The sequence below is a fragment of the Mesoplodon bidens genome, assembly GCF_964165515.1.
Source record: "Mesoplodon bidens genome assembly, chromosome: X".
Taxonomy (NCBI): Eukaryota; Metazoa; Chordata; class Mammalia; order Artiodactyla; family Ziphiidae; genus Mesoplodon; species Mesoplodon bidens.
The window spans coordinates 83,363,938-83,391,921 of NC_138163.1; the positions used below are offsets into that span (position 1 = coordinate 83,363,938).

Below are 27,984 nucleotides of genomic sequence, written 5' to 3' on the forward strand. Positions count from 1 at the left end.
TCTTACCATTTATTTCTTTATGGGGTTAAACAACAGCAGAGAGGCTTCTGCCCCACACTGCAACAAAACAGAAAGCGGTACACATACAGAGACTCTCACCGAAACACAGAGGCAGGGGAAGGGCAACAACTGAACCGTAGCCAGGTGAGGGAGGAAGGGACGGGGACTACTAGGAATCCAGCTTGGAGACTCAGTCAAAGGAACTAGTGCAAGAAAGTCCTACTCATGAAGCACAGTGTAGAAAATGGTGTAAGAAAGCTGCCCAGCTCTGCTGCCTGTGACGAACGGCAGGGGCAGCTGGAGGGGTGGTGGAAGATCTGGGCAGTGGGGTGGATGGGGACAGTCAAATGACTTCGAGGTGGAGTGAGGTGCCCCTTTCCCCTGCCACTGGGCAAGGCCCTGGGCTGGTCTGAGCCAGGGGTCTCCTGGGCACTTGGTGAGGGGGAAGAGGGGATGGGAGTCTCCAAGGGTCCACTCCCTGGGGTCCTAAGGTCCCCCTTTACTTCCCAGTCCCTTTTCCCCTCCTGAGGATGCAGGAGTTGCAAGGCAGTACACAGTCTCTCTCACATCTACAGAAGCATCTCTGGAAAGGAGCCAGCACCTCTTCCCCTCCCCAGCTGAAAAGAGCACTCTAGGGATGGGGTATGTGGCTAGGCCTGAAATGCTGAAGGCCAAACATGGAGTGTGTGGGCAGGGCACAGGGCTGGGCAGGGGGAGGGGAACACGCTGTGAGAAATGAGAAAACTGGCAGGGAAGGACTCCCTGGTCTCACAAAGCCTATTTGGGGACCCAGCTGAGGCCCTTGAATGATTCCCTCTCTACGAGTGAGGTTTCCCATTTATCCCCCAGCCAGCTGATTCCAGCTGTTCCCTCCCCCTCCCCCTTTTGGTTTCCCCTAATGCAGCTCCAGGCCCACCCCTCCCCTTAACTCACTGGCATTGCATCCCAGGACACAGGCCCTTCTGGCACTGAAAGCCGCTTGGCCTGTCCCAGGAACACAGTTGCGGCTTCCTTTCTCGTCTGCTCCTATTGGCTTGTAGATGTCCCAGGCCACGTGGCCTCCCACCCCTAGGAGACCAGCACAAGGCTAATGGCCCCCAAGGGGCTCTCCAGGCCTCTTCTCTCATGCAGCTCTCTAGCCTGACTAAACACTTCAAGTCTCTCAACCAAGGGACCACAGCACATCGTCTTTATTTAGCAGGCCCTCTTGCCAGTTTCTGGACTTTCTCCAGCTACGGGCAGGGGCGGCTGGATTAGGGGACCTGCTACAGGGTGAGGAGCAGTGTGGTGGTTCCACAATTGGGATAGTAACCCATGGGGTCAGGGATGAGAAGGGATGAATACTCTTTGGTAGGCTGGGGATGGGGACAGGCTGGGGATGGGGGAGGCTCATCTCTGGAAAGCTCTGGGGCAATGCCACCAGGGTTTCCTTCATGGAGGCCTGGGCTAGGACGAGATGGGGGAGTCTGGGGACCCAGGCCAGGCCTGACCCTCTTGGGCTTAAGTCCCTCCTCCCCATGGAGATCAGAAATGGAAACGTCTTTGGCCCCAAGGCCAAGATCTCCAGGGCAAGAGTGGCCCTTGGGAGTATGTGCACCTTCTGTAAGATATGGCCCTTCAGACAGCGGCAGTCTGACCATGTGCCCTCGGCCTTCTGTTTTCAAGGCCCAAGAACCCAGTCCCTGTGCTCCTTCTCCAGAGGGCTCCTTACGCAACCCTTCCTGATTTGGGGACGTGTCCTCGAGCCTGCCTCAACACTGATCACCTGGCTCCCCAAAGCCAGGTGGTGACGGCCCGTTCAGCCATCTCTCTGCCCACCTCTCTCCTCTCCTCTCCCTCTTCCCTATCTCCGCTCTCTCCCGCCACTCATTCTGCACCCCCTTCCTATACCTCATGGGCTAGGGTGCTGGGGCACAGCTTAACTGGGCCCCTGACCTAGCCACAACTGCGTACACCTCATGTCCCAGCTGGGCCCTTCCCTGTGGTGGCCCCACATGGGACAAGGTGCGCCGGAGCGGGAGGAGGGCTGCTGCGTCGTCTGCCGTTGCCTGCAGGGGTGTGGGCAGGAGGGAATTAAGGATCGTGGCAACAAAAGGAATGCGGAGGGGGCAAAGAGCTTCTCCCCTCTGTGCCCCCCAACATTCCCTGAAGGGCCAAGGCTGGGTAAGCAGCCTCCTTCCTTGGGGTCAGGGCTCTCAGTGGCGGTGGGCATTTCCACCCCCCACTCCCCCCCTTTATTTTTGGCTAAGCCCCATAGATGGGGGCCTGGGAGGGGGGCACCTGCTGCTCCTGCCTTTTTCTCCCGGATGAGTTTTGCAGCTCCCTGGGGCCCTCTGGCGGTTCTGTTGGAGCTGCTTTTGGAGTGGGGGTTGGTAGGGGGCGATGTGTGATTGCCCCATTTCCCCCACCCCCCACCTGGTCCTACACCTCCCATGGGAGGGACCCCCTCCCCCTCCCCCTGGGGGGGGGCGCTGGAGCTGATGTCGGTGTGTGGTGGAGGTCTGATCTCCCTCCTTGCTGTCACTCTTCCCGAGTCAGGCCCTCGTCTAGGGCAGGCAGTGCCTCCAGGCCCGGTCCCCCACCACCCTGGCCGCTGGAGAAGGACACCATGGTATGGAGGAGCATGAGAACAAGGACGTAGAGCCGGATCCTGCTGGGACTGAGGCAGGAGCCCCCAGAGACCGGCAGCAGGGAGGGATTGTGGCTGAGGCGGCCTGGGGGGTCGTGGCGGGGGTGGTAGTGGGGGTACTGTTGGTGGTAGTGGTGGAAGTAAGAGTGGTGGAATTGCTGGTGGTGGGTTTTAGGGGCTTCAGACTCCTTGAACTTCTTCTTCTCCGACTCACAGGAGACCCACTGCACGTCACAGCACTTGGTTTCCGGCCGCTTTGGCGAAGTATCCAGCAACCCTGCCAATGGATAAGCAAGGCGGGGTGGGGTGCTAAAGGGGCTGCTGGCTATGCCTTTCTGAGAGAGGTGATTGTCAGAGCTGGGGCTGCTCTGGTACTCCTGCCCAAGACTCTTCCCCCTGCCCCTTAGCACCGTCCCTTTCTGGACACATCTTCCAGGGACCCCAGACAGTTTTTCTGGGATAACTCCCTGGCCAGGTATGTTTTGGATACAGATGGCCATTCTGCTCTCTCCCCCTATTCCACTTTGCCCCATCCCAACCTGGGGCCTCACTACCTACTCCTGCAGCCACTAACCTTCTCCTGGCCCAACCTCCCTGTTGTCCTCCCTGCTCCCACAGCCCCGACCTGGTGCCTGCTCTGGGCTCTTGGCCTCCTCCCTCCTCCCAGGGCCCTGCCTTTACCTGTACAGATAAAGCCAGGGAGCCCTCCGTACACCATTTCCTCATTGTCAGGGAGGATAAAAGGGCACCGGGTCTGCACCTCCAGGCAGTATTGCTTGCAGGGCACCCAGCGCTGGCATTCCTGCTGGGTCACGCTGAAGTATTCTGAGCACAGCCAGGCCTTGTAGACAGCCTGTAGGGAGAGGAAAAAGCATCAGCCCAGGCACCAGCCCTTTTCCGCCTCAGAGGAGAGGGATGAGGAGGGGTGTACCTGTACTCTATAGGGGGAGGGTACGGTGTGCTCATCAACCCACCCCCAGGGTCCAGGGGGTGGGGAAGAAGGGTTTGGGTCAAGACCACTACCTCCTACCCTAAAATCTCCCATTTCATAGCCAGAACTCCCAAGTCCCCAATCTGCAGTCATCCAAGACTTTGAATTTGTTCATTGGTAAAATCACAAAATGACTCCTATATCAGAGCTGGAAGAGGCCCATCCAACCATACCATTTTATAGCTGGTCCCAAGAGATGTCCTGACTTGTCTGAGGTCACCTATATTGAGGTAAATTTCACTTCCATTCAACTCAGCAAACATTTCTTTGGCTGATGGTGTTAAGTTTCTAAACTCAAGAAAAGAGATGGAGAGGATAATCTTTGCTTTACCTCATTAGGGTGTTGTGTAGATCAAATAATATGACACATATGAAAATGTTTTGTAAATTCTATAGTGCAATACAAATGTGAGGGGTTATTTTTAATAAAAACAGGGATCTGCCTCACCAAGCACCACATGTGCCTTCAAGCTCTACTTAACCCATGCTCTGTCCTGTTGGCGTCCGCCCTGGAGTGGAGCAGACACCACATTTCATTTGGAAACTTGGCTTGGCCGTTTCACTTCACGGGTGTACATCCTGCCCCTCATCGAGCCCATTTCCACCAGGCACTTGGTCCTGGCTAAGAAAGGTTCCCTGCTCTGTACTCTTTGGCTATCATCAAGACCAGAGTTCCTCAACGGCGACACTACTGACATTTTGGACTGGATGATTCTTTGTAGTGGGGGGCTGTCCTGTGCATTATAGAATATTGAGAAGCATTTCTTGCCTCTACCCAGTAGTTGCCAGTCGCATCCTGCCCCTCCTCATTGTGACCACCAAGAAATGTCTCTGGCCATTGTCAAATATCTCCTGGGTGGGGGGCAAAATCATCTCCCATTGAGAACCACTGATCTAACTCCTTGCTACTGAAAGTGTGGACCTGGACCAGCAGCATCACCATCACTTGGAGCTTGTGAAAAGTGCATAATCCCAGGCCCTGCCCCAGACTTGACAAGTCACACCTGCATTTTAACAGGATGCCCAGAGCCCTGCCCACATCCATTCTTCATATTTTCAGGGGCACCTTCCCATAGTTGCTCCTTGTAGTGATGGTTCTCCGACTTCAGTGTGCCTCAGAATCCCCTGGGACACTTGTTAAAAAGGCAGATGGCCCCCTCCAATTCAGCTTCAAGAGGACTGAGGTGGGCTCAGGAATCTGCCTTTGGAACAAGGGTCCAGGTCATTCTGCGGCCAGAGGCCTTTCAACCACACTCTGAGCAACGTGGTCAGAGCTTCTTACACAGACTTTAAACATTTACACTCAAATACAAATAACTCCACTGTGAACATGGACTTGGGCAATGGAATCCCACACTGGCCTTTTCCAAAGTGGGGGCAGGGGCGTGGTGATGGGTGGTAGTGGTGGGTGGTAGTGGGTTGTGGTGTAAGTTACCCCCCCGAGGAACACAGATTTGATATCTCACTGGCTTCTCAAATTTAACATGCTCTAAAATCTTAAAATTCAGTTCTTGTTTTTTTTAACTCCAAATCTGCCCACACCCCTGAGCCTTGACCACTTCGGTTAACTGTCATGACCATCCACCCGGGTATTCAATCCAGAAACTTAGGTGTCAGCCATCACTCCTCTCTTTGCCAGCATCCCCACACGCAGTCCATCAGCAAGGCATGCCAATTCTCCCTCTACTTCCACGACTCTGTGCAGGCACCGTCACTTGTCACCTGGACAACAGTCTCCTATGTGGCCTCCCCACCTCCACTCTTGCTCTTTCCCATGCACTGTTTACACAGGAGTAAGAGCGATCTCAAAATGACATTCGATCATGTTACTCCCTTGCTTCAAACCCTTCAATGCATTTAGAATAAAACCCAAACTTTCGACCACAGACTTCAAACCCCTGCATAACTTGGCCCCTGTCTGTCTCTCCAACCTCATTTTCTACCTCCCCCATACGGCTCATAATGCTCCACACGCTGAGGTTTTCTTTCTTTTCCTTGAACATGCCCTACTTCTTCCCACCTCGGGGCCTTGGCACACACTGTTCTCTTGGCCTGATATGCTCTTCCCCCTGCCCCCCCCCCCACTTTTGGCCTGGCTAGGTCCTTCTCAACTTTGAAGCCTCAGTTCAAAAGTCACCTCTTCAGAGAGGGTCTCCCTGACCACTCGAGTTAGAGAATGCCCCCTCATTCTTCTTTTTCTTAAATGTTTCTTCACCACAAGTGTGAGTTTGTCTGCATCCTTGTTTTGTTTTTCTCTGTCAACCTCACTAAAATGTAAGACGTATGAAAGCAGACGTGGGTCGGTCTTACTGACCATATTGAGTACTCAGCACAATATATGTAAAAAAAACAAGTCTTGTTGACGGAATGAACCAGATGAGTAAATGAGGACATGTCCCTACTCTCAAAGAAATTTCAGTTTCACGGATAGACAGATCTCACTTGAAACTATGGCACATTTTCTATACTATAAGAGAAGTTAAACCACTGGCCACTGGAGTGAAGCAAATAGAAAAGCCGGGAAAGATTTCAGCGAGGGTATGAGTTGAGCTGGGGGGAGTTCCCTGGTGGTCCAATGGTTAGGAATCCACCTTCCAATGCAGGGGGCGTGGGTTCGATTCTTGGTCGGGGAACTAAGATCCCACATGCTGTGGGGCAACTAAGCCTGAGGGCCGCAACTACCGAGCCCACGTGCTCTGGAGCCCACGCGCCACAACTAGAGAGAAGCCTGCGTGTTGCAACGAAGAGCCCGCACACCACAACGAAAGATCCCGCGTGCCACAACTAAGATCCGAGACAGCCAAAAATAAATAAATAAATATTAAAAAAAAAAAGAGTTGAGTTGGGACTCAAAGTAGGATTTTAGATGGGATGGGCAGAGATGAGACAAAAGGGCATTCTGGACTGAGGCAACAGCTTAAGCAAAGGTACAGATGTGAGCACATGCATGGTGTGCTAAAAGAATGGAGAACGGTTTCATATGAATGAAGTGCAAAGGATACCAATCTCCCATGGATGGACATTTAAGTTATTTCCAGGTTTCCACTATCACAAACAATGCTTTGGTGAGTAGGTCTGTACACACCTCTCTTGAACACTTCTGTTGCATTTTATTTATATAAACTCTTAAGAGTGAAATTATTGGGATAAAAGGTATGTGCAATGGAGTGAGAAGGGAGTGGAAGGAGGTGGAAAGGAACAAGTAAAGGTAAGAGGCGGGGGAAGAGGGAGCTAGAGGGGTAGGAGAGGGGCTCAGGGGTTGGAAAGACTGGCAGTGGAGTCCGGGGGCACAAGGGAGGAGGGGAGGAAGAAAGAGAGGGTAAGAAAGAGTAGGGAGTTGGAGGGTGAGAAATGGTGGTTATAGCGGGGGTAGGAAAAAACAGCACTGGGGAGGAAGCAGGGGAATAAGAGATGGAGGGTGTAAAGGAGGTAAAGGGGTACAGTGAGGGTGAGAGAAGATGAAGGGTAAGAAAGAGTAGGGGATAACAGGGTTGGGGACAGGAGACGTGGAAGATGGGCTGTGAAGAGGAGGGGTAAGGAAGACGGAGGAAGAAAGAGGAGGGTTCAAGAGCCAGCAGGGGAATAAAGGGGTGTAAAGAAGATGGGAACAGAGGAAGGCCAAGATAAGAAAGAGGGATAAGACAGCAGAAGGAGGTGGGGGAGACAGAAAGAAAAGTAAGACAGGAAACAAAAGGATATCCCTAACGCTAAGGGCCCCAGTACCTTGGAGACCCCCCCCCGCTCCATCTTGTGGGTCCCAGGGCGCCAAGAGGCGGCTCTGTCCACAGCCTCTGCCCTAACCTCTGCAGCCTGGACCCAGAGTCCACCTCCACCCTCACCCTGAATTGTGTGGAACAGCCCAGTCCTCCACTGCTGGGGTTCAGAGGCCCCTGCGGGATTCTCCCTGGCTCTTTCGGTTCAATATTCCTGCTCCCAGGTGAGGCTGCAGTGGAGGGCCAGCTCTCCTCCCAGGCAACTGCAATTAGCCTAATAGCAGGTGCTGGTGGCCGGGCACCCCCCGCCTCTGCTCTGGGAGAGAGAGAGGGAGTTGAGGGAGGCGGGGCTGGGAGAGGGGTGGCCTGACAGTGGGAGGGAGGCCTTTCTCCTTAGCTAGACGACCCTCCCTCAAGCCTCCCGCCCCAGAGTCACCATGGCGAGCAGGCTGCCTGAGGAGGACACCAGGCCTGTGGGTGGCAAGACAGGTACAGGCAAGGAACTAGTGAGAGGAATGGAGGAAGAAGAATGACACGGGGCTGAGAGGTAATCCAATTCCTTAGCCCCACATATGGCCAGCTGAGGTCATTGCTGGCCCACGTGCTTTAAAAAGGGGCTGGGGTCCTTCTCAGATGAAAAGTCTGGCTCTCAGGGCTACCACCTGGACAGCAAGCCTGCCTTAGTCTCCGTAGCCCTCTTCCCTAGGCAGGCCTAAGTCACTTGCCCCATCTCATCAGTGTTAGGACTGAGCCAGAGGGGACCGGGTTGCTTGGGCAGTTGCAGGGGACCTGGGCACTCATCCACTAGGATGGGGAAGAGCCAGGAGAGCTGCGTTCGGAGAGCTGTGGGGCTGGCTGGAGGCGGGGCATGCAGGGCAAAGGAAGAAATGTCTCAGAACCAGACAACAGTCAGTTGGGAGACCCTCGGAGGTCTTTTGCTCTAGTTCCTCAATTCTGGCTGCATATTAGAATCACTCAGGGAGTCTTTTTTTTTTTCCCCCAGGTATCTTGCTATTTTATTTTTAACTAGTTTTTTTTAAAACATCTTTATTGAAGTATAATTGCTTTGCAATGGTGTGTTAGTTTCTGCTTTATAACAAAGTGAATCAGTTATACATATACATATGTTCCCATATCTCTTCCCTCTTGTGTCTCCCTCCCTCCCACCCTCCATATCCCGCCCTTCTAGGTGGTCACAAAGCACTGAGCTGATCTCCCTGTGCTATGCGGCTGCTTCCCACTAGCTATCAATTTCACATTTGGTAGTGTATATATGTCCATGCCACTCCCTCACTTTGTCACAGCTTACCCTTCCCCCTCCCCATATTCTCAAGTCCATTCTCTAGTAGGTCTGTGTCTTTATTTCCGTCTTACCCCTAGGTTCTTCATGACCTTTTTCTTTTCTTTCTTAAATTCCATATATATGTGTTAGCATACGGGATTTGTTTTTCTCTTTCTGACTTACTTCACTCGGTATGACAGACTCTAGGTCCACCCACCTCACTACAAATAACTCAATTTCATTTCTTTTTATGGCTGAGTAATATTCCATTGTATATAGGTGCCACATCTTCTTTATCTATTCATCCGATGATGGACACTTAGGTTGCTTCCATCTCCTGGCTATTGTAAACAGAGCTGCAATGAACATTTTGATACATGACTCTTTTTGAATTATGGTTTTCAGAGAGTCTTTTAAAAATGCTTCTGCTTGGCCCACATTGCACTCCAGACCAAGTCAGTCAGAATCCTTGTGGGTGGGGCCCACACATCTAGAGTTTTTCAAAACACCTCAGTTAATTTTAATGTGCAGAGAACTTAGCCCTGCTTCATTTTATAGCTGAGGAAACTGAGGCCCAGAAAAGGAGGGGAAGGACTTCTCTACAGTCACATAAAGTAGTGGCAGAGGGAGGAACCTGAAACCCAGTTTCTCGACTCTAACTCCAGGGTTCTTCCTACTGGACCATCCTACCAGCGACTGCATTCCAAACTCAGGGGGCAGGACACAGAAGCGTGGGGAGGGGAGGAGAGCTGAGGAGAACCAGGCCTGCTCTTGGCTTTCAGCCTCTTCAAACTCCAGCCCTGGCAGGAAAGCCTTCTTCATCATGCCCTGTCCTCTGAGCTTAACCATCCTGGACCCTCAAGGTAGCAGCAGATGATGGGTGGGGTGAAAAGCCTTGACCTGACAGTGCCCTCCTTTCCCTACAGAATCCCCTTCCCCGCCTCCAGCAGGCCACCGCTGGGCTCAATCAAGTTCTGGCTGCTACAGCCAAGTTGCTATGGGAACTGGGAGGGGAAGGAAGCAGGGAGTAACTAGAGGGAACACCAATTAACCCAAAAAGGAAGCTGAGAAGGCTATCCCACCCCTCCTCCCCGCTGGGCTGTTAAACCACTCTTTTTTTGTTTTCGTTTTTTTATAATGTCTTTTTTTAAAAAAATATTTATTGATTGATTTTGGCTGCATCAGGTCTTAGTTGCGGCACGCGAGACCTTTAGTGGCAGTATGTGGGCTTCTTAGTTGCAGCATGCCTGCGGGATCTAGTTCCCTGACCGGGGATCGAACCCAGGCCTCCTGCACTGGGAGCAGGGAGTCTTACCCACTGGACGACTAGGGAAGTCCCTTAAACCACTCTTGAAATGGGAGCAGGTAAGACGAGGGGGATCCCCACCCATCCTGGGCTCTGCGGCTGCTAGTTTAGGGAGGAGTGGGAGGACTTGGAGAGCCTTACCTTCCTGCTCCCTGGCTTGCAGCCCTGGCCAGCGCATTCTCATCCCTACGCTCTTCTGGGGAGAAGCATGTGACTTCTCCTGGCTCTCAGGGTGCTACGGGAATGCATATAAGTGCGTACCTACAAACACAGCCCACAAACAAGACTCAGGGCCAGAGGGTTTAGAAAGAGGAGGCCATCCTGGACTCCTTGGTTAGGGGACGGGAAAACCCTCCAGAGAGGAGAGCTTCAGTTCCTTCCTACCAGGAAGTTGGCAGTTTCCTTCTTGGATTCCAACTTGCTTCCCTCCCTAGGGCCTATTTCCCCATCCAAAGCCTCCCTACAGACCTCTTTATCGCTGTTTGTTTTCCTAATGCACTCCTGGGACACTTGGCCAGGAGCTGCAGCTGCAGAGACCGTGGAGGCAGAGTGGCCATCTGGGCTGGGCTTGGGAATGAAACCCACTGTCCACAGTACATAAATAATCACCCTGCCCCTGGAATTCACCTAGGTGGAAACTGAGGCTCAGAAAAGGGATTTGGTTCAGCCAAGTCAGAAACATGCAAGAAATCAACTATAAAGCCAGGATTAGAAGGGAAGTACTCTGGTGACTAATCCCATGTCTCTTTGTGCTGCATCCGTCAATACACATAGCATTGTGTGAAGGACCTCCTTGGGCAGGTCTGAAAAGAGCCACACGCTCCTATTCCTGATTCTGGGCTTTCAGAAAGTTGGGTCAGAACAGGGTAAGGTCAAGGTCAATCTCTCCAACCCAGGGGAGGGAGATCTTGGACATAACTCTGGGAGTAGTTCCTTGGGATTGGCAGAGTCAGACTGAGATGAGAGGCATTACAGGGCAAATGCAGGTGGATGACATGGCTTTACTTAAGTGGCTGTAAAAATAAGCAACAGCTTTCCTGCTGCTGAGAGTGAGCAGTCATGAGTCAGAGTGGCCTGGCCTGGCCTGGAGGAAAGGCGGGGGAGTTGGCTTGAGAGGTGGATAAGAACCTAGAGCCACTGCAGTTCCAGAGGGTCCAGTCACATCCAAGCCTCTTAGGCCGCCTGCTCCAAGGCCAGGGGCAGCCTGGTTAGTGGAGAAGTGGTGTCCCTAGTGCAGGAGCAGTTCTCTGAAGGAGCCTAGATGACCCATATCAATCAGGTGAGCAGAGGAGGCAGGTTCATGACCACTCGAGAGTAGGAAGGACTGTGAGAATCACAACTCCACCTCCCTATCTGCTGTTGGAATTTCCACTCCAACGTCACTGCCACAAGCTATCCAGCTACTGACTGCACACCTCTTGTCACAGGGCGCACGCTCTCTCCTAGGGCAGCCCATACCTTCAGACAAGTCTCGCAGTTAAAGAAGGTTTTTCTCTTTCTGAGCTGAGATAATGCCTCCCTGTGGCATTGCTCATGGCTCCTCCTAGCTCTTCTGGGACCATAAACTTCCTGTCCCCATGCCAGCCCTGCAGCAGGTATTTGTAAACTTGCCTCAATCCGGTCAGGTCTTCCCATTCATTTTTTCCTGCAATGATCAATTTCTGAACACGTTCAAGTGCCTGGCACTGTGCTGGGGAACTACATATGGTAGAGATAGGGAAGACAAGATTGCTATCTTTAAGGGGCAGGAGAGAGAAGCATCAATCATTAGAAGTCACTGTGATAAGCGGTATGTACTTGGTGCAATGATAGCATAAAGGGAGGAAGGATCAACGGTGTTTTGAGGGCTGAAGACAGGAAAATATCTCCATGTGGGAGAGGCTAGAGTTGGGGCTTGGAAAAAATGGGTAGAAGTTCACTGGGTGGAATAGGGCAGGAATAAGTGCACTTAAAGCAGAGGAATACGTAGGTATAAAGGCCTGGAGGTGTGAAGCAGTGCCGGCTTCAGGCACTGTCGGTGGTTTAGCATAGTTACGGGGTACAGAGGGGGCCATGATGGGAGATGAGGCTACGGAGGAAGGCCATGCCTATATTACGATATGTTCTGCATGCTGAGGAGGAGCCAGGCTTCATCCTATAGGCAATGGACAGCCTTTAGTGGATTTTAAATAACCGCCTTTTAAAAGATTGCTTATCACTTCTAAGTCAGTGATAAGTTAGTCTTATCACTGACTAACTTTTCAGACTTATGTTCTGAAAGTGTGGATGATGGAGCATAGGCATCAAGACTGGAGGTGGGGAGACCAGTTAGGAGCCTATTGCAACAATCTGAATGAGAGATGATGGGGATACCAGGCTTCTGGCTTGGGTGGCAGGATGAATAGTAGTTTCATTCATTAAAGAAGGGAAACCAGGAGGAGGAGTAGATTTGGGGGTGAAGAAGATGAACTCAGTTTTTGGTCATGCTGACTCTGAAATATAGGTCAGTATATACTAGGCTAGGTAGAAATGTCCAGGAGGCAGTTGGACACAATGGTCTGAGCTCAGAAGGAGGGTCTGGGCTAGAAATAAAGGTTTGGGAGTCATCAAGGGTTAAGGAGTTAATCATCAGGAACATAGTAGGACTATACTTTCCCACACCCTTTGAAATTAGGCATAGCCGTAAGACTTACTTTGGCCAGTGAAATGTGAGTTGAAGTGACATGGATCCCTTCAGGGGAGAAGCTTTAAGAGCTGGAGTACGATTTGCCTCTGCTGCTGACTGTGGAAGCGGTGTTGAAATGGACCTTTTGCTAGCCTGGGTCTCTTGGTGACTATCATGAACAGATGCTCCCTGCTGACCTATTTTGGACATGTATTATGAGCAAGAAATAACTGTTTGTTGTGTTAAGCCTCTGATATTTGGGAATTGTTTGCTACTACAGCGTAACCTGGCTCACTCTGACTGATAAAGCAATAGTGGAAGCCAAGGAAGTAGAGGATATTGCCTAGGGAAAATTAATGCACAGAGAAAAGGACCAACAGTGGATCCCTGGAAAACACTAACATTTAAGGGGCAGGTAGAAGAAGGGAATCTGATGAAGATGCGGGAGTGGTTTAAGAGCTTGGAGAAGAAACAGAAGAGAGTGGCATTCTATACATTAGGGGAGGAGAGTTTCAAAGAATAAGAGTGGTCAGCAGATGAGGACATGCTGGCAGTCTCATCATGGTGAGATCAGTTCCAGTGGAGCAGTGGGGGCAGAAACCAAATTGAAGCCAATTTAAAAGGGAATGTGAGGGAAGAAAAATTGAGAGAGCTATGTGTAGACTACTCTTCCAAGAAGCCAAACTAGTTTTTCAACTATTTTTTGGGATGTTGGTTTCCAGTTCTCTGTTCTACCCTGGTTGTTCCTATTCAGACAAGTTCCTATTTTTCTATGTCCCTTGCAACTGAATGCAATCCCCAGAGTTTATCAACACAGAGTCAAGTAGAAGTATCAACCCTCCTATCCTAGAAGCTCTGTTTCTGTTAATGCAGCCTAAGACCACATTTGCTCTCTGGGAGACTGTATTGTATTCTTTTGGTAATTCAGTGGAGATGGAGAGGGGAATTTCTGCCTGGAGTGTGGGATCAAAGACACAGCCTAGATCAAAGTCTTTGGGAGGAGCTCAAGCCTTCTGGCAAGATATCTGAATGAACTAAACATCTTTGAGACGGTAGGCTCCTTGAGGACAGGGACTGTGTCTTATCTGTGTATTTCCCTCAGGACTTCACATGGAATTAGGTATACAGAAGAGATGCCTGCTAAGTACTTGAAATCCAAGCACTTGTAAACCAAGCCTTCAGCAACTAGCCCAGACTGGAGTAAGGTGTAGATTTCCAAGAAAAGGGTGAAAGTAATGGGTTATGTAATGTGTTGCATGAATTTTACAGCTTTCATGGAGAAACTGGGGATACATTAGCAAAAAAAAAAAAAAACAAAAACAGAAAAACAAATCATAGAAAACTAAGCAAATAGAAAAAAGAGAGGCAATTATTAACTCCAGGAAAACGAGTTGGCCAAGGAAGAAAATGTAATCACAGTATTCTACATGACTCAGCTGTGAACAATATTTATAATCCTTATAATGTAAATATGGAATACTGTTAAAACCAGAAATTGTGATATGACAATATTGGATATATGAGGGGAGTGCACATACGGTGCTGCTGGTAGTAAGAGAGCTAAATCCCACTCTAAAAAAATAAAAAGGCAGTACATATTTAAATCAGAAAAAAAAATCAAGAAATGACAGTATTGGTATATCATTTAGAGATGTGGAGGTAAATATTAGAAGAAACAGCTAAGAGGTTTAGAAGTATTTGACTCTGAAGAGTGAAGCTTAGGGTTGGAGCAGAGGGCTTCTGTTTTAATTATGAGCAATGAGCTCTATTCTTATCATTTAAAAGATATTACGTTATATATCATTTAAAAGACAGATGCTACAAGAATATATATCTATATATGGAATAGATATACATATGTGTATACATGTATATGTACGTATATGTGTGTATCTTTGTGTGCACAAAGATATTTCAAACAGAAAAGTCAAGAAATAGCAGTATTGGCACACCATTAAAAATGTGACAGTAAATATCAGAAGAAAAAGCTAAGAGAGCTTCAAGTGTTTAACTCTGAAGAGTGACTATATATATGTAGCTTATGTCTTTTAAAATTATGAACATATATTACTTTGATAAAATGAAAATAAAATAAATATATAAACTGATATGCAGCCATGAACCTCAAAAACAACAAAACAAAATCCCTAAGACTTGACCTGACCAACCTTGCCAGACTCAGCCACAAAACCCCAGGCCCTACTGCCCAGTCATGGATCGTCTACTCCATCACCACTGTCTGGGGCTTAGGTCAGGTCAGCTTAACAGGCCAGCAGAATTAATGAGTGGCCCCATAGCCAAAGAGAACTCATATGAGAGGAGGGGAACTTTGAGGGCCTCTGTGCCCAACAGCTGTGCAGGCCACCCACCACAGAAATGGTGCCAGTGTGACATGACAACCATAGCTTCCTTTGAGCTGCACACAAATGTGTTTGGCATAAAATCCCGCTGCCCCCTCCCAGGGGGCACACACTGCTAGTCTGGGCCCAGGCCCAGGCAGAAATCTCAGGCTTCCTGCAGGGATCGTTGTGAAACCAGCTCCTTGCCCCTACCTTACTTCTGTCCCCAAACACAGTACCTTGCTAACCAGATGAGAGGCTGGGGAGAGACCTAATAAAAGGACCTGTTAGTTGTGCTTGGTCTCTAGGGGTGAGGTAAATCAAGGCTTTGGAGTTCTTCCATCTCTGGCTCTTCCCTCCCCTACCTGACTATATCTCTGTGCTCTCATTCACTAGAATCTCTCCAGTTGCCTTCTGGCTCCTAACCTTCCACCTCCACACTAGACACTTCACCTGCTGCTCCCAAATTACCTTTCCCTTCTCCTAAGGGAAAGTGTTGTCAATCTCAATTGAGTATTAAGCAGTCATTTAGATTAAACACATCTAATTAAGGTGACAATAATTATAGCTACCATTTTTTAAGTGCTTACCATACGCCAGGCTCTGTTCTAAGCAGCTGACCTTTATTAACTCATTGAATCCTCACAACCACCCCCTGAGATGGAGAAACATTTACAGGTGAGGACAGGAAGGACCAGAGTTAAAATAGCTTGTCCAGGACTTCCCTGGTGGCACAGTGGTTAAGAATTCGCCTGCCAATGCAGGGACATGGGTTCGAGCCCTGGCCTGGGAAGATCCCACATGCCGTGTAGCAACTAAGTCTGTGTGCCACAACTACTAATCCTGCTCTCTAGAGCCTGTGAGCCACAACTACTGAGCCCACGTGCCACAACAACTGAAGCCTGTGCACTTTAGGGCCCGCATGCTGCAACTACTGAAGCCCATGTGCCTAGAGCCTGTGCTGCGCAACAAGAGAAGCCACCGCAATGAGAAGCCCGTGCACCGCAACAAAGAGTAGCCCCCACTTGCCACAACTGGAGAAAGCCCACGCGCAGCAATGAAAACCCAATGCAGCCAAAAATAAACTAAAAAAAAAAAAGCTCGTCCAAGGCCACACAGCCAATAATAATATATGGTGGCTACCATTTCCTGAGCACTTTCCATCTCACAGGCACTGTGCCCTTAAGAGATTAGCATGTTATATGTCATTGAAGCCTAATAATGACCTTATTTCTTAGTTTTGAATTCAAAGAAAATGAGGTTCCAAGAGAGATGAAAGGTCTCAACAACTGTTTTATGGAGAAGACAGATTTCAAGCTGGAATGTGAAGTCAAGTTTACCTGGGCTTCAGTTCCCAAGCTTATACACCATATTGCCCCTAGGATGGTCCCTCCATTTCACTATCACCATTGAAGTAATTAGCTTGTTACTTAAACAAATCTTTTTGATGGAATTTCAAGTCAAGTTGGGGAGAGATTTCTAGGACTGGATGGGCGAGTGATTTTCTAAAATCAGTGTATTCAGCTCATTTCCAATATGAGTAAAGTTTTCTTTGTAAGGGAGTGTCGGGGGAAGAATACTTGGGTACTAGGGGCTACAAATGACCATTTCCATTCGCCCATCAAAGCACTCCCTTTCCTCTTTCCTCTAAATGCGTGCATGTGCACATGCATGGGAGCACAAACACACACACTCCCTGGGAGTGTTGAAAAGAGGCAACTGTTCCTGCTCTGATCTTTGGCAACTGGTGATGGGAAGGCAGCTCTCTCCTTGTAGAAAGGTCTTCTTGCCTTTGGACATGAGTTCTCCTGTTCTAGGTCTTGTCACGTAGGGGCTCCTGGAACTGCCTTGCTCTGGAAGACTCCAATACTAGAGTCCATTCCTTCAGAAAGGTTTCAGGGCAGCCACAACACTCTACCTAATTGCTCCTTCTCCCCAGCTTGCTCCATAAATGTTCTTCATCAAAAAGCCTTTGCTCCAGTCAGGTGAAGAGTTAGCCAGAGCTGGGTTCAGATTCTGGCTCTGCCACTAACTGACTGTATGAACTTGGACAAGTCATCTGTAAGGAGGTAGGGACTCAGTCACTAATTTGCTATGTGACTGTAAGCAAAGTACTCTCCCTGAGTCTCAATTTGGATCCAAGAAGATGGTCCCTAGGGAGACAGCATGCATGGAGAGAAGACAGGGTCAAACATCTTTAACCTCAAACATTCCTGTGGTCAAATCCCAGGTTTGCTCTCACCAGTTATGAAAACTCAAACAAGTTATTTAAATTCCCTGATCTATACTTTCCTTATCTGCAAAATGGAGATAATAAAAGCACATATCCTTAACCTTTCTGTAAATGATGTCTGTAAAGCAACTAGCACAAAGCCTTACCTATAGTAAAATTACACTGGTACAGATTGGGTACCCTGGATTTGACCTGGATTCAAATCCCAGCTCCAACTCTTATTAGCTGGATGACCTTGAGCCAGTTACTTAACCTCTCTGAGCCTGTTTTCTCCTAAGTAAAATGGGGATAAATATATATACACTTCACAAGACAGATGTAAGAATTAAGTGCGATAAAGTATATAAAAAGTGCCTGGGATAGTTCCTTTCCTTCCCACGACCTCCTTTCAAGCTCTAAGATGCAAATACTAAATGGAAAAAAACACAACTGCCACAAATGTAATCAGAAAAAAAATCATTAATACATATAAAAGAGTACATACAAATCAATAATAAAAACACAAGACATGGACAGACAATTCATAAAACAGGCAATAAAAATGACATAGACAAGAAAAACAAAATTTGACCTAAGGAATGCAAATTACAAGCCAATGCTATAACACTTTTCAGCTACAAATTAGTAAAGTTTAAAAAAATATGATAATCAATATTAGACAAGGGTGGTAAATTAGTCTCACATTTTTGGCAAGGGTATAAACTAGAAGCAGCCTTCTGGAAAGAAATTTGGTAAGAAAGAAATTTGTATGTCAAAAGCCTTAGAAAGGTTAATACTCTTTGATTCTGTAAGACTAGTTCCAAATGTTCGTCCTGAAGAATTAATGTATATGCTTCCATTTGTATGCAAAACAAGGGAAAGAAAAAGTCATTTTGTATGCAAATGTTGATGTAAGCTCAGAGAGGGATGGAAGGATACACACCAAATTGTTAACATCAGTGACCTCAGGGCAGCGGGACTGGGAGGGGAGGGAACAGGAAGATTACTAAGTGGACTACAGAGGTTTCTTTATAAACCTCTGTATTGTTAGACTTGGTACAATAAAGGTGCATTATTTTGTGATTTAAGAAACTCAGCAAAGCAGAGAAATAAGAAAAAAATGATTGAGATACTATTTATTAAAAAAAAGGAATCATAGATCTGACAAAGATTTATGGACAAAGATATCCATCACAGCATTATTTACAATAGTAAAAGTTGAAAGTAAATATCCAACAATAGGGTACTAGGTAACTAAATTGCACTAAATTCATGGGATGGGATATTGCATGCTCATCAAGAATGATGTTTGTGGGAATTCCCTGGTGGTCCAGTGGTTAGAACTCCATGCTTTCACTACCAAGGGCCCAGGTTCAATCCCTGCTAGGGGAACTAATTCTGCAAGCCATGCAGCACAGCCAAAAAAGAGGTTTGTGAATATCTAATTACATGGAAAGATATTCAGTATAACTTTAGCAATAAGTTAAAAAGATCAGGATGAAAAACCTGGATGATTTCAACTATGTAAAAATATATAGTCACATCTATTAGGGTGGCTATTATCAAAAAAAAAAAAAGGAAATGTTGACGAGAATGTGGCGACATTGGAACCCTGTGCATTGCTCATAAGAATATAAAATGGTGCAGCGCTGTAGAGAACACTATGGAGGTTCCTCAGAAAGTTAAATATAGAATTACCACGTGATCCAGCAAGTCCATATCCGGGTATATAACCAAAAGAATTGAAAGCAGGGATTCAAACAGATACCTGTATGCCAATGTTCATAACAACATTATTCACAATGGCCAAAATGTGGAAGGAAATGAAAATATAGGTCCACACAAAAACCTGTCTATGAACGTTCATAGCAGCTTTATTCATAATTGTCCAAAGGTGGAACCAACCCAAGTGTCCATAGAGATGAATGAATTAAAAAAATGTGGTACATCCAGACAATGGAATATTATTCAACCATAAAAAAGAATGAAGTACTGATACATGCCACAACATGGATGAACCTTGAAAACATTATGTTTAATGAAATAAGCCAGACACGAAAGGACAAAAAGTGTATGATTCCACTTATATGAATTACTCAGAATATTCAAATTCATAGAGATGGGAAATAGAATAGAGGTTACCAGGGGCTGGGGGGAGGGAGGAATGGAGAGTTATTGTTTAATGGATAAAGAGTTTCTGTTTAGGAGAATAAAAACATTTTAGGAATGAATAGTGGAGATGGTTGTACAACATTGCAAATATACTTAATGCCACTCAATTGTATACCTAAAATAGTTAGAATGGTAAATTTGATGTTATGTATATTTTACCACAATAAAAAATTATGCTACAAAAAGACATATTAGGAGGAAATACACTATAACATTAAGAGCATCTCTGGGACCTTTTTCCTGTTATATTTCTATTTTCCAAAATTTCTCAGAGACCATTTTTTTGGCAATTGGAAAAAAAGGTATTTTTAAAAGATTCTGAGTCTATAATAGCTCTGAAGGATTAACCTGGTTGGAAGTTTTAGTTGAGTTCAACACTAAGCAGATATTCTCACCTTTCACAGCCAGGTAGCCATGCTATCTGCTGGAAACCAAATACAAAGACAGGAAGCAATGGTAAAACCCACCACCACCACTCGTCCTTCTCTGGGCACAGCTTGGTGAGTTGGCACTTCCTTCTACCTCCAAGAGAAACCTCGCCATCCCAGGCCAGGGCTCACCAAAAGCCTGGCATGGGAACTGGGTGTCCAAAGCCCAGGCCAGGCCTCCACAGGCTCTGGGTGATAAGGTCTCACAGTTTCCCCTCCCAGCTCTCCCAGCAGCTGCTGGGCAGGGCTCAGGCCTGCACTAGGTCTGTCTAGGAGACCTACTCCTCTCCTGCCCAGGTTGATCCTTCCAGCAGACTGGGGCTGAGAATCTAACAGATACCCTCCTTCCAGGCAAGAGGAGCCCAGCTCCTCCCATCTCCTTGGTAGAGCCTGTAGAAGAAGGAGGGAGCAAACACCTCCTTTCCTCACGCCCATCCTCTGTCACAATCTCAAGAGGATACTGGTGATTATCACTGGGGCTCAAGGACAAGAGACTGGGGTATTGAACAAGGAGAATGTTGGTGGGTCCCCACTTTGGATCTGAGCCACTCCAGGGGGTCCCTACAAGTTGCCAGTAGGTGCTGCTGGATTTCCCTTGCAGTTCGTCAGCTTCTCACTCCAGCCTCTCAAGAGCCAGCTGGGCATTGCCTCTGACAGCTGGGGGAGTTTATTAAGATTTTCTTTATACATGTGTGCACTGGGGAAAGAACAGACAGACCTGGGTTTGTGTGGCAGTCCTCCCACCTTTTAGCTATGTGGCCTGGTCACTTTCCTTCACTGAACCTCAGTTGTCACATTTGTAAAAAGGGAATAATGAGAGTACCTGCCTGCTAGGATGACTATCAGGACTAAATGAGTTCATGGACACACATAAAGCCCCTGGCATCTCCCAGGCACTTGAAAGCTGGCAGTTTTCTTTTCCCCTTTCCCTTTGTTCTTTGGCACCAGCCTGCCTTCACCTTCTGGCCCAGAGACTTGTGGCTCAGGTTCCAGCTCCTTTTTCCAGAATCCATTCAAACAGGAGCTTTGGTCCTGGCAGCTCCTGTCACTCCACGGTAATCCCTTCCTTCACCAGGGCCAGCTGCAACTCACCTGGTGCCCTTGCTCTCTTCTCTAAGCACCTGCCCGGCTCGAGGTATCAAGAATTCAGGCTTTTCTGAACACCCTCATATGCCCAGGGAGAAAAGTCTGGTCCAGCATCCCTGCACACATCCTGGTCTGTGCGCCTGTAACCACAGGAACACAACATACCTATTCCCCAGAGACCTCCTGGCTCAGCATTGGAGAATGGTGCTCCTGGAGTCCCACATTTGTCTAAACCCCCTCAGAAGCTGCCCCTGGTTTTCCAGCAAACACCTGCAGCTGGAATCCACATGTGGCTGAGACGTGAGCTGGGGATGGGGGAGTAGGGGTGGGGGCAGGTCTGATGCCCAGTCTGCAAGGGCACAGGGCAGGTAAAGAGCCTCACAGGGTGGGAACATAAGAGAACTGCCCATAAAAGAACTGCCCTGAGGGAGAAGTTTTTCTAGGGTAAACTCCCACCCTCGAGCCTAAGGTGTCGTCCCACATATGCACCCACACACCGAAGGGTGGGTGTGCCCTTTCCCTGAGACACCGATGCCTGGGGAGGAGACCAACATGCACCCACATGGCTTAGAGGCACCCTCTCATGCTTGTGATGTGTTCGGAGATCCCTGACTCTCCTTTAATCTCAGCCCCACCCACTGTTTTCCCTTTCCTCACCCTTACCTCCACTGTGTTCAGCAGACTCTTCCAGTCAGACCATGAGAGTGGGTGGGAGGCTGCTGGGCTCCCTTCCTCCACTTAACTCCCCTCCGCCCCCACCTTCAGGAGATACCAGTTTATCCTTCATGGAGGTTCCCGTTGCTATGGTGACTATAGTAGTCAGGCACCAGCCTGTGGGAAGTCGCCATGAAGAAGATTGTGTGTATGTCTATGTGTCTAAGCATGTGTGCATGCACACACACACACGTCCACACTGAGTGGGGAGGAGAGAAGGCAGGAAGGAGAAAAAGAGCAGAGGGAGAAAGGGGACAGGAGAAGAGGGGACCAGAAGATGAAAGGGGGGCAGGAGGAGGGATGGGGATCAGAGAGGCGAAGTGTGAGAGGGGTGTGAGGGAGGCGAGGGGTGAGGGGGCATGCAGGAGACGAGGGCAAGAGGTGCAGTGCTGGGACGGGGGTTAGGGATGAGGCCAGAAGATGGTCAGGACTCGGGGTAAGGGTTGGTGGAGTGTGAGTTAAGAGGTGAGAGATGAGGGGTGTGGAGCTGGGTGGGAGATGGGAGAGGGCTGGCCGTTAGAAGGGAGCAGGGAGGGGCGTGGGGGGGAAGGGGAGGGGTGGGAGCAGGTGGGGGTAACTGTGGGGAGAAGTGGGCGTTGGAGGAGTGAGGTGAGGGTGCGGTTTGGGAAGGGTCTAGCAGAAGGTTGGGAAGGTTGTGGGGTCATTGGTATGTGGGGGGTGTTGGCTGTGGGCCAAAATTGGGAGGAATATGGGGATTGGTAGTGGGGTGGGTCAGGGTAGGGGTGAGGGGATCCGGAGAGGTGTGGGTAGCATGGGGCCACTTTCCCACTCTCACGTTTAAGCCCCTATACCCTGTCTGAGCTACAGACATTGCCTTTTCCCTGTCCCCGGCCCTTCTCAGAAGCCCGGTGCTCACGTTCATGGCCGGTGAGCTTCGGTGGATCTGGACACCCCTCCTCAGGGGAGCCTTTGACATGGTCCTGGGAGGCTGCTTCTTGACTGCCTCCCCCTTCCTCCACCCCCAAATGGGGACAAGGATACTCCCTCTGCCCTCACGAACCCTGGGTCAGGGAGGCTGACTGTGGGGCACTGCTCCGTGCCTGAAAGCTTGGGTGACAACAGGGACCACTTGCCAACCTGGGGCTCCTGCCCTTTGCCCGGTGCCCCGAGCTTCCTGCTCTCAGCACCAGCGTCAGCCTGGGAATCCTGCTTGGCAGGAGAACCGTGGCAGGTGGGAGGAGAGAGGAAGGCAGCGAGGCAGAAACAGCTGCCAGCCGGAGTGGAGGAAGAGGTCCCCAACGGGTAAGGGCAGAGGGCGAGGTGCTGGCTCTGGCAGCCCCCTCCCCTGGGTGTGGGTGTTAGGCCTCCTTCCCTGGCCTTGCCCATCCAGTGCTGCTCACTGGCCTGAACTCTGAGCTGACACAGACCTCAGAGGTCAGCTGGTCCAACCTGCCCTAGACTCCGGAGTCAGAGTCATCTCCACAGCATTTCCCCCAGGGCTCTGTCTGAATCAGGCTAGACCTTTCCCCTGAGAGCAGGAACTCACCTCCTCTCAAGGCACTCTGTTCCCTCTTTGGAAGGAAAAAACTGTTAACTGAACAACTCTGATATGCCAGGCCTAGGTACTGTGCAGACTTCTCATTAATAATGAGCTCATAGGGCTGTTCTGATGAATTACCTCCATTTTACAGATGAGAAAAGTGAGGCTGAGAGAGCTGAAGTCCCTAGCTCAAGGTCACACAGGTAATACATTAAAAAAAGCTGGGCTTGAACCCAGGACTTTCTAACCATGAAGTCCCTCTGGGGTTAAGCAGGACATCCCTCTTCTTTTGCACCCTGACAACTCTTCTGAGGTCTGCAGTTGGAGACCACACCTTTCTGAGTCTCCTCTTCTTCAGGTGAAACAGCTCCTTCAACTCTGTCCAGGAGAACTTGAGTTTTAGCCTCCTCCTAAACTGCTCAGTGTGAGCCCCGGAACCAAACACACAATATGCCAGGTGGGTGTGGGCCAGTCCCGAAGAGAACAGAACTACCGCATTCTTCCTTGGCACTAACCTTTACGGTTGTGCCCCTATGGCTAGTGAGAACTGAGAACTGGCCTTCTCTTGGGCTTCTATCCCCTCTTGGATCAGAGCTATGAGAGAAGAGGCCAGGGCTTTGTTCCCATCTCACCACTGCCCCCTCCCCCAGCCCTCAATCAGACTATCCTCAATTTCGAGTAGGGAAGGGGCAGAGGTGGAGGAAGAGGCAATCAGAACCAGGCGGGGTCTGGCAGGGCTGGGAGATGGAGAGGGCTGGGGAGTGAGGGGGTGGTCCAGTAACCACAGGCAGGGACAGAAGGGTCAAGCAGAGCAGGAGGCAAGGGCTGAGGGGATGCGTGCACAGGGAGGTAAGGGAGGGGTGGAGCGGGGCCCCAGGGGTTGGGAGAGGCCAGCGTGGGAACGGGCATTGGCCTCCCTAAGTTATCATCGCCCTGCTGTGTGAGAGGAAGTCAGTCACACATTAAGGAGATGTCACAGCTGGTACTAAATTGGGAGGTGTCACAGGCAGCAGTGAGGACAGGTATGATGTGTGGGGCCCTGTGTGGCCCGAAACAGGGGCAGATGTTGCAAAGGGAGAGAACAGGGTTTCTGGGGCTGCCCGGGAAAGATCTAACTGAAATACTGGGGATAGGCCCCCGGGGATGGGGGTCACCTGGCCTTGGAGCAAAGGCTCCAGGTTTGGTTTCCAGCAGCACAGGAAGCCTCCTCACCCTAGCCTGGGGTGGTGTGCTCCCCACCCTGGAGAAGCTTGGAGGATGTGGCATTATCTCCAAGGGATCCCATTTGGGGGAGGGGCTGGACAGCAGGGCTTGAAGCTGGGGGGCAGGCTTGGGGATCTGCAGAAAAGGCCTGGGATAGAGGTGGGGCACTGGGGTGAAGACAGAGGGGCTGCAGGAAGGAGGAGAGCAGGGCTGTCTTTTCCTGTAGGGCCTGTAATACAGCTGGAACCTAGAGGCCTGTGGGTGTAGGCCTCAGTGAAGGGAGAGCAATTGGAGAGGGTGGGAAAGACAGGAAGAAAGCTGTGGAGCTGACACTGCCCTTCTCCCAGCACAGCAGGCAGCAAGAGAGCAGGCGGAGTTCACTTGAGAGGGAGAGAGAGAGTGAGAGTGTGAAAGCGGCAAGGAGACAAAGGAGAGCAGGGAGGGCCCTGGCCACTGCAAACCTGATGAGAGGCCATGGCCAAAGCGTGAGCTTAGCACCAACGCCATGCGGGTTGGAGTCCTGGCACTCCTGCTCCTTAGCTGAGTGGCCTTCGGGCAAACTGCTTGAGCCCCCTGCACCTCAGTTTCCCCATCTGTAAGATGGGGCTCATGATGCTGGCACTACCAGCCTCCCCAGGCAGTTGTGATCTCATAGTACACGTGAAAGAGGCTACAAACCTTAAGCAGGACATCACTGCCAGGTGTTCTATTATTTTTACAAAATACTATCAGCTACCTCTTCCCACTTCAATCTCACAAAAGACTCAGGATGTAGGCAGAGCCAGGCTTATTGTCCTTGTTTTACGAATGAGGAAACAAAAGCTTAGAGAAGTGAAGTGACATGCCCAAGGTCACACTACGAACAAGTGGTAGAGATGATCAGGCCTCCTGAATCCAAGAGATCGGCTGTCTTTCTCCTCCAACAAACTGCTTGGTCAAAATAATCAACATGAGGGATTATTATTTAGTGCCGGATCAGACAGAGCCTGAAGCCAACTATGACCCGGAGAAAACCCCACGGGAAAGTTGTAGCATGGTCTCTTTTTCATCCTGGAGATTGTGGGAAAGAAAAAGTCGGGGCCACGGGGTCGGAGGGAAGGCCACAAAAGACAGACATCCTTTATTCCGTCTGCTAGTGGCCCGTGTCCCTCTGCTTGCACTGACATCAAGGGTGTGTGTCTCTATCTCTATATGACAAAATGTGTCCTTTTTCATGTGACAGTACTTCTGCCTGTGAGTCTCTGACATCCAGGGGAGATGTGGCACCGTTTGTGGGTGTGACGACCTCTCTGTACCTCTGTGTGACTTTGCCCGGGGTGGTGGTGGTGCTGTTTGGCAGTGTGTGTGTCTATCTGTCTGTACACCTTTAAGAAGTGGAATATCTCATTTGGTAGTGTGAGTGAGGCAGTGAGTCAGCTGAGGCTGAGGGAGGCGGGAGGGAGACTGCTAGGTTACGAGAACAGGAAAAAGGAGAATGAGAAAGTGAAGTCAGGCGCAAGGAGCTACCCCTTTCCTTCCCAACCCCCTGCCCAAATCCCTAAGGAGCCCACCAAGAGCGTGGAACCGAGCAGAAGTCCGCAGGGGTCACGTCAGATGGAAAGGGGCACTTTCTGTCCCTCCCCAAAGCCTCGGAGGGAGACAAGCTAGGCTAGGAGGCAACTGTCTCCCTCTCCAGCTCTCAGCCCCCAGCTTAAGGATGGGTGAGACCAGCACCCCCACCTGGTCTCCTCTTCACTTGACCCTTTGACCTTGCTGTTCTCTCTCCTCTCAGAGGCAGGCCACCTGGCCAGGCTGCACAAACAGAGCAGTAGCACCATGTCCCAAATGTTTACAGCCCCCATACACCCACTGTCCAGAACGACCCTGCTCAGGGTCAAGAAGTTTCTCAACACTCAGCTCTGCCCTAGGCAGGCCCATTCTGCAGGGGCCCCGCCTCTCCTCTGGATGCCCGTTCCCAACAGCCAGTAAGCCAGCTTTCCCTCCACTGCCACCCCAGGGCACTGGGAAAACACTGGGACTTCTGTAGTGCACCAGCCTCCAGGGGTCCTCCCACAGGCTGCTGTGCCCTGCTCCCAGCTCCTTCTCTTGTCAGGGGAGAGGAGCTGGCAGGTACCCTCCTTGGGAGAAAACAGGTACCCTGGGGCTCCACCTGCTTAGACTCTGACCAGCCACCTCAGGTCATATAAGGTCAACAGTGTGCTGTGCCCTACAAACAGGTGCCCCTCCTCTCACCCACTGGCAGGGGCCAAAGGGTCAGGGTTAGGTTGCCAAATATTCTTCCCCCACCTTTGGCCTTCCCCCTGCACCAGCCAGTCCCAGGACTTTCCATTCCAGCCAAGGAAAGGAAAGGGGCACCGCTAGGTGAGGACGGGGGCTGGGGGAGCCAGAACCCTCTTTCCATCCCTTTGCCAACCGGGGGGACCCCGGACCCCTCCCTCCTCATGCGGGGGGCGGGGCGCGAGAAAGCCCCAGTCAGATGGTGCCCAAAGCCAGAATCAATAGAAGTTGGCCAGGTGGTTACCTGACTTGAATCCCTGAGGCCCTGCTTCCCGGGAGGGTCCCAAGGTAGCACTACCCGTGCCCCACTGAGAACGGTGGGGGGTGATGGGGGGAGGTGAGGTGGGTAGAGGGGGAAACCTCCTTTTTTCTCCCGGTCCCACCGCCACGGCTCCCGCCGCCGAAGCGGCAGCCGTTGTGGCCGCGGACGCCAGTCCCTACCTTACAGCCTTTCGTGCAGGACCGGATTGAGTACTCTTCTGCCTGTAAGTATTTATGCAGCACGAGGTCGAACTCGTCATATTTTTCCTGAGCATGTCGGTCGAGCCGCTGGTACGCCTCGATACAGTTGCTACACACCTCCCAGGCCCCGGAGCCTGGGCTAGCCACCACGGCCAGCAGGTCCCCCAGCAGGGTGTCCAGGCTGCAGTCCAGGCTGTCGGGGCGGTCCATGCCCAGCAGCAAGTCCCAGACCGTGTAGGTGTCGCAAAAGGAAAGAGTGAAGTTCCGAAAGTGGCCTTTGAGCAAGTTTTTTTTGGCGGTGGGGAACTCGGCCGGGGCACGGGAAGGGGAGTCGGGGGGCCGTAGAGGGGGCGCTGGGGTGGTCGGTTCGAAAAGTCTCTGCAAAGATTGCAATTTGGTGCAAGCTGCGTCCAGCCCCGTGGGTTCTGGGACGCCGCCGCAGTCCGGCCAGGGACCGGCGGCGGGGGCGGCTTTGGTCAGGTTGCTGTGTCGCGGGCCGCAGGTGCCTGGGGGCGCGCTGGGCTGGTCGGGCGGCTGCGGCGGCGGCGGCGGCAGCACCGCGCGAGGAGGCACCGGCTGCAGCTCCCGGCCGGCCCCCCAGGGCGGCCGCATGGCGCTGCTCAGCTCCCTGGCCCGGGGCCGGGCCCCCGCGCACAGCCACAGATGGTCAGCGAGCAGCACGGTGAAGAAGAGCAGGGACGCCAGGGACAGTCGCCATCGCTGCGCCCGCTCGGAGTCGGCGCAAGGTTTGTCGCTCGGCCTGGGAGCCCAGCAGCAGCAGCAGCAGCAGATAGTCAGCGCGGCGGCGTCTTTCCCGGGCCACATCCAAGCGCCCCTGAACATATTTCAGGGGGGGTCCGGGCTGGAGGGAAAAGGCGGGCGCGAGGCCGGACGGCCGTCTCGGGCTGGCGGACGGGCAAGCCGGCTGCGCGCCGCTCCGCGCTCCTCGGCGCCGTCCAGGCTCTACCTCGGGGGCTGCATGGCGAGGCAGGCCGGCCGGCCCGGGGCCCCGCTCAGGCCGGAGT

The 27,984-nt window shown here is 50.7% G+C and overlaps 1 protein-coding gene across 1 annotated transcript; it reads right to left on the reverse strand.

Moving 5' to 3' along the window:
• NALF2 (NALCN channel auxiliary factor 2) lies at nt 1-27,890 on the reverse strand. Its single transcript, XM_081221388.1, has 3 exons — nt 26,939-27,890; nt 3,311-3,482; nt 1-2,906 (listed from the first exon to the last, which is right to left on the reverse strand). The coding sequence occupies exons 1-3, from the start codon at nt 27,800-27,802 to the stop codon at nt 2,521-2,523; spliced, it is 1,422 nt and encodes a 473-aa protein (XP_081077514.1). The 5' UTR covers nt 27,803-27,890; the 3' UTR covers nt 1-2,520.
• Nucleotides 27,891-27,984: the final 94 nt, after the last annotated feature.

Bases quoted from the DNA above. Each gene is read 5' to 3' on its own strand.
- NALF2 (XM_081221388.1), bottom strand. From the start codon at position 27,802: ATGTTCAGGGGCGCTTGGATGTGGCCCGGGAAAGACGCCGCCGCGCTG. The intron at 3,483-26,938 runs GTAGGGACTGGC...CTCTCCCTACAG, and splicing joins CCTGCACGAAAGGCTGTAAG to GCTGTCTACAAGGCCTGGCT. The intron at 2,907-3,310 runs GTAAAGGCAGGG...ATCCATTGGCAG, and splicing joins CCCTGGCTTTATCTGTACAG to GGTTGCTGGATACTTCGCCA.